Raw genomic sequence first — 12,034 nt, 5'->3', positions numbered from 1 at the left:
ATATTTAATTTCAGAGATCAAAGCAGCGTTTTCTTCAAGCTTGTTACAAAGTTACATCTCTATTCTCAATCCAGTCAGAGTGTGTGTGTGTGTAGGTGTGCATAACACACACACACACACACACACACACACCTGTCTGTGTGAGTGTGTGTATATTGTTTTGTGACATTGTTGATATTGGTATTTCTAGTCACATAGTTTTATCAAATGTTATCAGATGATCAACTTCAAACTTTATCAAATAAACGGAGACGTTGAGGGAAACCTAAACACACCACAGGTCCTGCTTCTTCCTTCAAACTGGGACTCGGCGGTTTCGTTGTCATAGCGATGAAAGCCGAGAAGAAGTCGGCAGGTGTGTGTGTGTGTGTCTGTGTGAGTGTTTGTCTGTGCGCGCACGTTTACAGCATTTCAAAGGGCCGCAGTGCATTCTGGGATGTTCTGATTGGTTGAGTGACTGAGGTGTGGGGGCGGAGGAAAACATCATCAACATCATCATTTCTTCACTTCTTATTTCCTCTCTCGGCATAAAATGATCACGATTCACCGTTAGAGCTTTTACAAGGCAGAATGTTTAAAGATTTTCTTCTTGCTTGCCCTCAGTGCAATGTTAGCTGCCCAAAAAAAGTTGCCATGTCGTCCCCTTTTCTTATACTTGCATGCCTTGGCCGATGTCTAAGTATGTCAAAGGTATGAAACAATAGCACATATGGAATTAACATGTTCTTTTTAACTTAAATGACTTGCGCTTAACAAACAAACTCTGACTCAAAATTTTCTAAAACCCACTGTTTTTTCTTTCCCCAACCTTCCTCCACTCCACACCTGCCTCTCCTGTTCTCCCTCTCCCTCTCATGATGGGGTCGGGGGGGGCACCGGCCCCGGGGCACCAACATGTCAGTGTGGCTGCCAGTGTGGACAGCGACGCAGCGCTCCAATTAGGAGGAAAAATCGGATACGTAAAGAGTCTGTGTGTGCGCGCGCGCACGTTTCCACGCGTGCTTCTACACATGTGTATGTTTCGAACGTGGTGTGTCTGTGGATTTGTGAGTAGGGTGTCGGCAAGTATCAGAGAGTTACTTAGGTGGGGACTTTCTTTACGAGATTAATTATCTGATCCTCTGGATATACGCTCTTCTAAAGGTGTGTGTGTTTAGCAAGAGACTGCAAAATGTCAGGAGCTTGCCCAATTAGTTCACACACACACACACACACACACACACACACACACACACACACACACACACACACACACACACACACACACACACACACACACACACACACACACACACACACACACACACACCTGTCCACCTGCACTGACAATGGCCCAGAGCTGTGCGCATACATTTACATATTAATTAACTGGCTCTAGCCGTTAATTAGTCAGCCGGGAGACTTAATGAGTAGCCACTTGATGGTGGGCTCCCCTGAGTGAGTGAGCACACGCGCACACTTGTGCAGGAGGAACCTGTCGAACCCTCAAATGTGCGATGTTTATTCACGAAAACATACATTTGTAAAAAATGCATGGAAGTCAAGGCGATCTCCCGAATATGCACATTACTACATTTTATTTGTTCAATGACATTGTGTGTGACAACGTGTTTGAGGGAGGAATTGTTTTTGAAATATCCCAGACTCCCTGCTTCTTCCGCAACCCCCTCCGGAACAAATTAGTGCAAATTAACTTCATGAAACAAATGTCGGAGCCAAAACACCTTGGCTTTGATACTGTCCAACGATGTTGGACAATTAAGAATGAATTGGAAATGAATTTGTTCTACTTTGTTTACACCGTTGACTGATGGGGGAAAAAAAAAAAGAACAAAAAAATGTTTAGGCCCGCTCTCAAGATTCGCAGTGGAGGACAATAAGTCGGAAAATGTTTACCAAACACATTCTCGCATGGTTCTAAATCAGACATACAACCATGTGGCAAAGCAACGTCAGAGCAAGCTTAAAATTATGAAGGTAAAAGGGATAGAAAGACTAGAAAGACATGCTTCCCTGATCCTCTAATAGTATGGTATGCACAAAAGGACAAAGCTTGGATCTTGGGAGTCCCAGACGAAATGTCAGGATCTTCAGAGAATCATAAGGATCTCCAATGAGCTCTTGTGTCAAGGGGCGGTTAAGATTAGAGATGGCCAGACAGTGGCGAGAATAACTATGAAAATACCAGGTTGGTTAGTATAACCTCTAGTCTCAAGTCTCCTTCTTGTGTGAAAGAATCCCAAAATATGTGATCCCCTGGGATCGGAAATAACAGCCATTAAATGCATGCTGCTGCCTTTTGGAGGTCTTTTGGTGTATCGCCGCTACAACTTGCAGCCCGAATCTGAATGTCAAGGGCAAGTCAATTCCAAGCCGAGCCTCTCCGTTTGTCATATATCTCCAATGCAGAAAAAAGGGAGATTCGATTTCTGGATTGGAAGTGGGAGGGAGGGCCAGAAATGGGTAAGAATGGTTCTAGAGGAGCTACTGTACTTTATTACACTGGTACAGTATTCGGGGAGAGGCGTCTGTTCAAGCAAACATCCCACTGCAAATCAGTTGGAAAAAAAGAGTGACATGAAGGTCGCCTCTCACCCCCATTTTTTTTATCCTCCATCCATCCTCCTCACTTTGGGATGCAGCCGCTGGATATGCCTGCTATATATGTGTGTGTGTGTGTGTGTGTGTGTTTTAGAACGAGTGAGTGGACGGATGCTTGAGTGAGCAAGCATCTGTGTGCGTCCATTTGTTTTTGTTTTCCAGAAGACACAAACAGAGCAAATGTGTTGATGATGGAGAAGGTACCAAGTTACGAGTAAAAGCCTTTCATGGTGGAAGAGGCTTTATTGGACAGTCTGTGTGTGTGTGTGTGTGTGTGTGTGTGTGTGTGTGTGTGTGTGCAAAATTGATATTCAGAAACCATATAGTTGCCAACACCCCACTTCCCTTCGCCTTCCCTTTTATTATTTAATCTTTTATCACTGTTTTTATTAGGGATGTTAAAATGTGTCGACTGATCGACCAACTGATGATAGTAAAATACATTTTTTAACGTTCCAAAAACGTTCAAACTGAAATTAAAACCAACAGTATTGTTTTCCAAATAGGAGAGGGAGCAGAGTGTGCACTGCAGGAGTTTTTTCTCAGAATTCTTTCTCGGAATTCTGAGGCGGGCCTATCATAGAGATTTGTTTTGTGCCCGTGATGCCCTGTCCTCTCCCATAATGCACATCGCACATATGAGCCACGTAGTAAAATGAGCTTTCATTTCAGACGCCGCTTTGTCATCATCTCGCTATGTCAGACTGCAATCACATGTGGGTAAAAACACATGTTTTTATAGATGAATATCTAATTCATCATGATTAATTAACTGATCTTTCCTAGCCTACATTTACAAATGCATGTGAAGAAATGCATTGTTGATTCTGCAAAATGGTTTCATTTTCAAACGTTCACGTTAAAACAACCAATTTAATTATTTCAATTATAACATTGTGATTGCTTTGAATGTTCCGAAATTGTTGAATAAACATTGGTGTAGGCTATAGGCCTAGCACAAAACATAGCAAAGAAAGAATTTCGAACATTCATCTCCGCTCCACGCAATTGTGGTGCTGAAAGGACAGCGCCGACACGGTGCCGCGGTGATTAAGTGTAGAAAAAGCCAATCCATATCTGATGGGAAAATAAATAGGCCTAGCAGGGAAAAAAAACTTTTCATTAAGATACATTTTGTGGTGAATTAAGCCAAATAAGATATGTATTATAAACCTAGTGCATTTTTTAAGCTAATAGGTCTACATCAGAATCTTAAAAAAAAAACGCACACAAAAAAAGAGATCCTTTTCTAGGCACTTAGAGTATAAACCTCTCATAAACAACTTCTAAATCGTATAGTTATTATATATTTTTTACATATCATGGACAGCCATTGCACGTAATGAATGACCTTGGAGGGTAAAAAAAAAATAGACAGACTTCCGCGCCCTCCTCAAGACATAAGAGAGCCGTTGTTCTTCTTTTAGAGTACCGAGTCATTTTTCAGCGATTACCCACTTGGCATCAATGCCACACATTTGTGTGTGTGCGTGTGTTACCTGTCGATCTTTCAAGACGGCCCGGGTCCTGTAGAGCAGCAGGAGGCGCACGTCACTGTCTCCGAGGCTAAAGTTGTTCTCCAGGATTTGAAGCACTTGGATCCGAGGTCGCACAGGCAGCGCCGCATTGCCACAGAACGGCCGCAGCCATGCGAGCAGGTCGTCCGAGCTCACCGCGCCATCCCTGGATAATAAACGGAAAGAGGAGGGTTTTAGAAGCATAACTGAAGAGTTCCAGGCTAAAAATAATTGGTTTAAACTACTAGCACTGGACTAGGCATATCCTGTAATTGTTATTTACAAAATTATGACCAAAAAAAAGATGGGGAGTTAATGATCGAGGGAGGTGGCAGGGGGATAATAGTATAATAATAATAATAATAATGATAATAATAATAATAATAATAATTATTATTATTATTTATACTAAATATAAGTTTACATAAAATATATTCCATTTGCTTTGGCAATGTAAACAATAGGCATTTACTATTAGAAATGTAATTTCTCTTATTGTTATGAGAAAAGAGAGAAATTAAATAAAGAGAAAAGAGAGCGAGGGGAAGATAAGGAATGTGTCCTACCCGCTCTGGACGTTGTTGTGTACGGCGGTCACAATAGCCTCCAGAACGGTGAGGGGCTCTGGGTAATTTGTCAGGGCGTCTGGGTCTCCACTACAAAACAAGCCACACCAACAAACAAATGATCAATCGTTACATTTACATTGAGAGAAATGGCTGAAAGATAAATAAAGTATCAAATATGGGATCGATTTATTTATTTATTTACTACAATATAATCTTATGGATTACGACTTCAAATTAAGTTTTGAATTTGTTCAATTTAATGATGATGGAAAAAAATCTAGTGGCATCCACAAATGGAAAACCATTTTAACCCATGTGATGTCAGTCGAATTTTACCATAATACTTCTTGTTCTTTACCATAACAAAAATCTGTAAATGTTTAATGTGCTATGTGTAAATGTAAAATATGTTTCTGTCGCCCACACAATGTTGCAATGGGGTGGAACTATTAATTTCCCAGGCACCGGGAGAAGTTGTACATAAAAGGATTTTTTTTTTTTTTTCATGTCCGTGTAATCCTTCTGCAGCGTCATTAGTGCATTTTCTGCTCTGGCTGTTTTCTACTGCTGTGGTGTGCGTGTGTGTGTGTGCGTATACAAGTGTGTGTGCTAGTCGCCAGAGGAGAGCCATTTTTCACACAGACGGAGGGGGGAAAAAAGGTAATTTCCCCTGACTCAACTCTATTTTGCTGCCGGGCTTGAGTGTGTACACACAGGCGTGTGCATGTTTGCAAAAAAACAAAAAAAAAAAAAACAGAAACAAAACGTGCACACACATATACACATAAGACATACAACCTGATGTGGCCAGCACAGAGGGAAAGAAAACGCAACACTTTTACATTGGATGTTTACTGTGTGTTTTTTGGGAGCAATGACAGCGGAACATACGCGCGTGCGGGCGCGCACGCACGCACGCACACACGCACACACACACACACACACACTAGATATGACAGATACAAAAGACAGCCATTAGCAGGAGGCTCAGAAATGGTTGCTGCACCAGAGCGAAGGCTTACAGAGCCTAAACAAGCCTGAACCATTCATACCTGCCAAATACACACACGCACAGTAACATGGACACACACACAAACACCTGTAAAAAGCAGAGTGAGATCACATGGTCCCAAAAAGGTATTGAACAGGGCACACAACCTTTCTCCCCTTGCACGCGCGCACACACGCGCACACGCACACACACACACACACACACACACACACACACACACACACACACACACACACACACCTGTAAAAAGCAGAGCGAGATCTGGAAGGCAACAGCTGTATTGGGCCACATTAATTATGATAAGATAATTAATCAGTGGACATAGAGACAAAGGACAGTAAGTGTGTGCGCGTGTTCATGTGAGAGAGTGCACGTGTCTGCTTAACAGTGCGTGTACTGTATGTGTGTGTGTGAGTGTCTGTGTAGCTTGTGTGTAAGTGCAGGTGCCATCTATCTGCACCATGGCCCATTGAGCTCCCATAAAGAAGCAGGAAATGAGGCAGGAATATAATCAAGGACATTGTTCCACATTTATGAAAGCCAATGAAGAGGCTTGATGGCCACTGGCCTAGCCAGTCCCGCCGCAATCCTTATCCAAAAGATGTACCAAAAGACAAAAAATGAGATGCAGAATTTAAAAAATAACTTCTTTGATTATTAATGATATGTCCATTCTGTGAATTATGTGAATTTGCCTTTCTATTGTGGCACCCAAAGGAAACCCAAAGGGCGCCACAGTGTCTGTGTCCAACAATTACAAACATGGTGGGGGATCCAGCTCATGGGGGTCATTGGGTCAAGGAATAGTAGCTCTATATAGTTGTATAACGGCCAAGGACTATAAGGCCATTTTACAGGACCAGGTGTACCCTCTGGTGTAAACATTGTTCCCTTATGATGGGAATGCCTTCATACACACCACTAAACAAAGTGAAGGGCAGTTTCATGAACAGCAGGATGCGATATCCCGCCTACCACGGCCTCCGAAATCTTCTAATATGAACGTCACCAACCCTTTTGGAAAATTTGGCGAGCCAAGAGTTAAAAGTAAAATTTCCACCTCTTTCATTCCTCCAAGAAACAAAACGGTATTTCAACAATAAAAGTTGCAGCATCCCACTATGGTACTGTCATTCAGGCCCTGAATGAGATCTGAAAATATAAACCGTATCATTACTTTTGTGCCCCAAAAAGATAAAATCCCTGCGCCTAATTAAGCGTATAGAATGCATATAGAATATATCTAATACAAGCTGCAACACCAGCTACAGTCACTACTGTATGAAAGTGGCCCGCTGCTGATTTGTTGAAGGAAGAGGCAAACTCAACTCAACACTGCTTTCTGGCTTGTGTTTGTTTATTCGGTCTGTTAATAGCCTTTGGAGCTCTGCTTCCACAGTAGATTGGTAATTTTTTATATTTTGTTGCCAGTTAAGAATTGGCTTTTTTTTTATCCACTATGTACAAAATTGTAAATTAATTTCTGTTCTGAAAGGCAGAAAAGTACACAAGGTCAGGGGTGCCAACTGTTCATTTTTAGTAGAAATTCATCTAATTATAGTCATGTCGATTTGTCAATTTGAAATTTAACAATCCATAAAAATGTTCAATAACACCATCACAGGGTAATGATAATGACACTGAATAACACTGAATTACATTTATTATGTAATTTAATGGTTTGGAACGCTGGCCATTCACACTGGCCCGGAATATAAACTTCCTTGTGTGAACTGCGGTTGGAAAGAGATTTTAGCAAAAAAAAAAAAAAAAAAGAAAAAAGTATCAAAAGCCAAAAGTCTTTTCACAGACACAAGAAAGTGTCCAATTGTCGATGGCAGTTGCTGTAGATTCCATATTCCATTCAGCCACTTCAAGGAACCACTTTAACGTAATTTTCCCTAAAACCTGCTGAGGCCAGTGTACATCTTCAAACGGGAACCGAAATAGATCAGGTAGGTGGTGCGCCCAGCTTTCTCTCCAACATTTGGTTAGGCAGGGTGCTATTCTACATTTTTTTTTCGGAACATAAAGCAAAATGTCTTTTGAGGGTGGGGTGAAAATAAAAAAACAAAAATAGAATAAAATGCTTCTCCCCCCTTAATCTGATTTGTTTCATGAGGATGTAATGTGATTCGACGTGTGTAGGACGCAGAGTGTGGATGCTGATGCTCTTCGAGCGTGTGACTCAGTGAATTTAAAGCCTCTTTCACACATAGTTCCTGGTTACTGGGATAACCTTTCAGGCACCGCTAGTGATTTTCACTATTCACACGTGCAGCTACATTCGGGAACATTTCCGTCTCGGGCCGTTTCAACCAAGCCATGGCAATGCCAGAATAGATGGGGCAAGGGAAATAAAACTCAACAGAAGAAGAATATCACCCTCTGCGCAGACTGAGAGAAGATCCCTTATTTCTCGAAAAAAGGAGCTTGTTTGCAAACAAAATAACTTGTATTTCTTGTTAGTTATCAAATCGGTTAGGGATATTTGGCTTTCGGGTGAAATTTCAGGATGAACCTAAAATGCACTATAATTTTTACAAGTGAACTTAATTTGACCTTCTCTAAAGTTTTGAATGTCCAACTGTTCAATGTTTCAGTACTTTTTGCACAACTTGCTGTTCTCTAACAAGGAGCTGAACGGCAAAATTCACAACAGGTGTTTGATCCATGAATCGACCAATACATTTCCTGGTTCAATTAGAATTGGTATTTAAACAGTCCTCTTCATCATGCTGTTCACATTTTGACATCATGAGACCAAGAGGACACCTAACAACTGATCAACAGTACCTCGCCATTGTGAGGCTTCAAACAGGATGTTCTCAGAGGGAAGTGGCCACTGAGCTTAGAGTGTCACAGAGTGTCATCAGCAGGTTCCAACAGAGATACAGAGACTGAAGAGCCACAGAAAGGCATAGAAGTGGACGTTCTTTGGCCACATCCCACACTGATGAGCGCTTCATTGTGAACAGTGCCCTGCGGAACCGGATGATGAATGTCACTCAACTCCAGGCACATCTAAGGGAGGTGAGAGGCACCAAGTGTCACGTCAGACCATTCAAAACCATTTACATTGGCCTGGTCTGCGTGCTAGACGACCTGCAAGGAAACCTGACCACACCACCAGGCACAGGCACCATCGTCTTGCACGGGCCAGGGAGCATTCACGCTGGACGAGGGACCAGTGGCCTCAGTGCTGTTCTATGATGAAAGTCGATTCACGTTGAGCAGAAATGATGGACGCCAACGATGTTGGAGACATCAAGGAGAGCGCTATGCATCAGCCACTGTTGTCACCAGACGAGCCTTTGGTGGTGGTGGTGTTACAGTGTGGGCAGGTGTGTCTAGTCAATACAGAACTGCCCTACACTTTGTGAATGGTACAGTGACAAGACCATACTACCTGAATAACATCATTAATCCAGTGATCGTGCCCCTGCATGAACAACACAGGCCTCATTTCATCTTTATGGACGACAATGCTCCAGCTCATCAAGGTCGCATCATTAGGAACGGCTGCTGGAGACTGGGGTACCTCAAATGGAGTGGCCTGCACTTCCTCCAGACCTGAATCCCATAGAAAACCTATGGGATCAGCTGAGTCGCCGTGTAGAGGCTCGTAACTCTGTGCCCCAGAACCTCAATGACCTGAGGGCCTGCCCTTCAAGAAGAGTGGGGGGCCATGCTTCAGCAGACAATAAGTCGACTTGTGAACAGCATGAGACGTGGTTGTCAAGCTGTAATTGATGCTCAAGGGCACATGACAAGTTATTGAGACATTGACATTTTTTGTTGTGGTAAACCCACCACTGTTGTTGACTTTTGTTTCAATAAATTGTTTGAGATGAGGAAATCACCATTGAATGCTTCTACTTAAATGCCCTACTTTCATAATATAATATCACTGTAGCGTGAACTTTTTACATTTTCCATAAATTTCACCCGAAAGTCAAATATCCCTAACTTTTTGTGAGTAGTGTATATGCTTTGTTTAATAACTGATGTTTCATATTGCTTTATAACCAATCCTAATCTATTATTCGACATGAATGGCCTCTGTCTCAATGCTAAGGAACATGTTTCTTTCTATGAGAGCTGTGTTCACGTGGTGGGAAGAATGTATTACTCTCGGCACCTCCTCGTCTGGGCATGCACATTCCTGATCACAATGGCACAACTGTTTTTGTCGTTATCTGTGTTTTCTCGATTGTAGGACCATTTGTGTAAACACTCAATGTATGCTTTCCGGCAGCGATAGTGTGTTATCGTTTCTCTCCACTAAAACAGTTGTTAGCTGTTAGTGAAGGCAACAGCGAATCATATGGCTCATCTATGGAGATGCCCAACCTTCTCTCTGCATAAAAGCTGGCTTCTTCAAATGTACGACAGAGTGGACAGCATTCACTGCCCTTCAAAGAGCATATGTATCTCACTTTTCATTTTGCAGGATAAACTCTGTTAATAGAGTCTTGTAACAAAGCAGGTTAACCTCACCATCCACACAAAGGAAAATAAATAAATAAAAAACACCTGGCACACACACACACACACACACACACACACACACACACACACACACACACACACACACACACACACACACACACACACACACACACACACGTTATTTATTGGTTTACTTTTTAGAATGCTGTATTTGAAAGTTTTTGGACCATGTTCAATGTTGAAAACACTGCTAATAGAACTGAAAGAGAGAGAGTGATGGATAGAGAGAGAGAGAGAGAGAGAGAGAGAGAGAGAGAGAGAGAGAGAGAGAGAGAGAGCAGATACCTGAGCACAGACACCACCCTGGTCACGGCATCTTCAAGGACATATTTGACCGACAGCCCGAGCGGTCCCACGGCAACGTCTAGCAGCTCTGCGATGAGACCCAGCGGCTGCCCGTCCATTGCCATGGTGACAGCAAGCTCGTGCACTTTTGACCTCTCGGAGCGAGAGAGGTCGTAGGCACGACCGTAGCCCCGCAGCTGCTCCTGAGAGAGGAAGAAGAAGGGGCAGAGAGAAAGCGAAAGAAGCGTGCAAGGGAGAGGAGAATAAATGGAGAAAAGAGAGAGAGGAAAGGAGGGGAAAGATGATGAGGACAAGGGGAGAGGGAATAAGAAGAGAGAGAGGAGAAGAGAAAGTGAAGAGGGGGGAAGATGCGGGGAGGGGGGGGGGGGGGGGGGGGGTCAGGCTTGTTGACATTTGTGTCGTGGAGGAATTAACCCGGAGAGCTGCATTTGTCTTTCGGCCACTTCATTGTTTGTTTTTGCTCTTTTCCAATAAAAAGCCCCAAACCACAGACGCTGTTGTGTTTACTGTGTGTGTGTGTGTGTGTGTGTGTGTGTGTGTGTGTGTGTGTGTGTGTGTGTGTGTGTGTGTGTGTATATGTGTGTGTGTGTGTGTGTGTGCGTGCATTTGTATCCTATTGTGTGGCAGGCTAAACAATTCATGTTGAAGATGTGGAAAAATCGCAGATACAATTCAAAAAACACGATTAGCCAATACAATTTTAAAAACTCTGTCATGATTCTATCATATTTTGTAATATGGTTTCAATTTCTTATTTGATTTGGCAAATTGTGATATAAACGATCTTCCACTTAAATCAAACACTTTGCGACTTATTCATTTCGGTTATTTATTCTTTAAATATTTATTTTTGAAACACTGGTCAAACCAAAAATTAAGCTTATATAAGCAATGTGTATCTTGTTTACAAATAAAAATAGAGAGGGATTGAAACTTCCCCTATCAGACTGAATGTGTTCCACAAATATATTCTTTCAGATAAACACTGAAAAATTGGTAGAAATTCTCATTATGTATAAAATGTCTATATACGCATTATATCGCTAGAGAATCGTATCGTGCTACTTGTATCAAAATTGAATCGAGTCTTTCACACATCCAGAACTTTTGTTTTTCAACATTTTTGCCAAAATAGGACATACTGTGAATCTATGAATAAAAATGGCAGATGTTCAGACGCTATCAGTCTGTCTTAACCGAGAGAATTAATATTTTAAGCTACATTTCTAGTAGCCTGCAGCTATTTATACAGTACTCTCTTTCGTAGCAAACAGGGCTTAGAAAGGCAGTGCCTCATAACACACTATCTGTCAAATAACTATCTTCTGGTGCCGATACTCATCCACAGAAAAGTCAGGGACCAGGTTTAATCTTTCTGAATCCGTCTTTATGAACAGTGAACCTGGCTTTTAAAAGCCCGGTGCTGTGCCCTCTATTTGCAGTGTGTAATTTGCTGTCCCCATCTCGGGTCAGATGGTTGGTGGTAGATTCCTCCACGAGCAATATCATTACTGGGC

General features: G+C 42.2%; 1 protein-coding gene across 1 annotated transcript in view; it reads right to left on the bottom strand.

Moving 5' to 3' along the window:
• The window catches only part of nbas (NBAS subunit of NRZ tethering complex), a gene marked incomplete at both ends in the record, with an annotated part of 203,143 nt that overhangs the window by 47,471 nt on the left and 143,638 nt on the right, over window positions 1-12,034 (bottom strand). The window contains 3 exons of the mRNA XM_080022664.1: window positions 4,101-4,284; window positions 4,685-4,774; window positions 10,497-10,699. Of these exons, the coding sequence (XP_079878790.1) occupies window positions 4,101-4,284; window positions 4,685-4,774; window positions 10,497-10,699 (477 nt within the window). The remainder of the gene's footprint in view (window positions 1-4,100; window positions 4,285-4,684; window positions 4,775-10,496; window positions 10,700-12,034) is intronic.

This window comes from Zeus faber (genome assembly GCF_960531495.2).
Source record: "Zeus faber genome assembly, chromosome: 2".
Lineage (NCBI taxonomy): Eukaryota > Metazoa > Chordata > Actinopteri > Zeiformes > Zeidae > Zeus > Zeus faber.
Note: the sequence above shows the minus strand (reverse complement) of the source record. Positions and strands in the feature narration are given on the sequence as shown.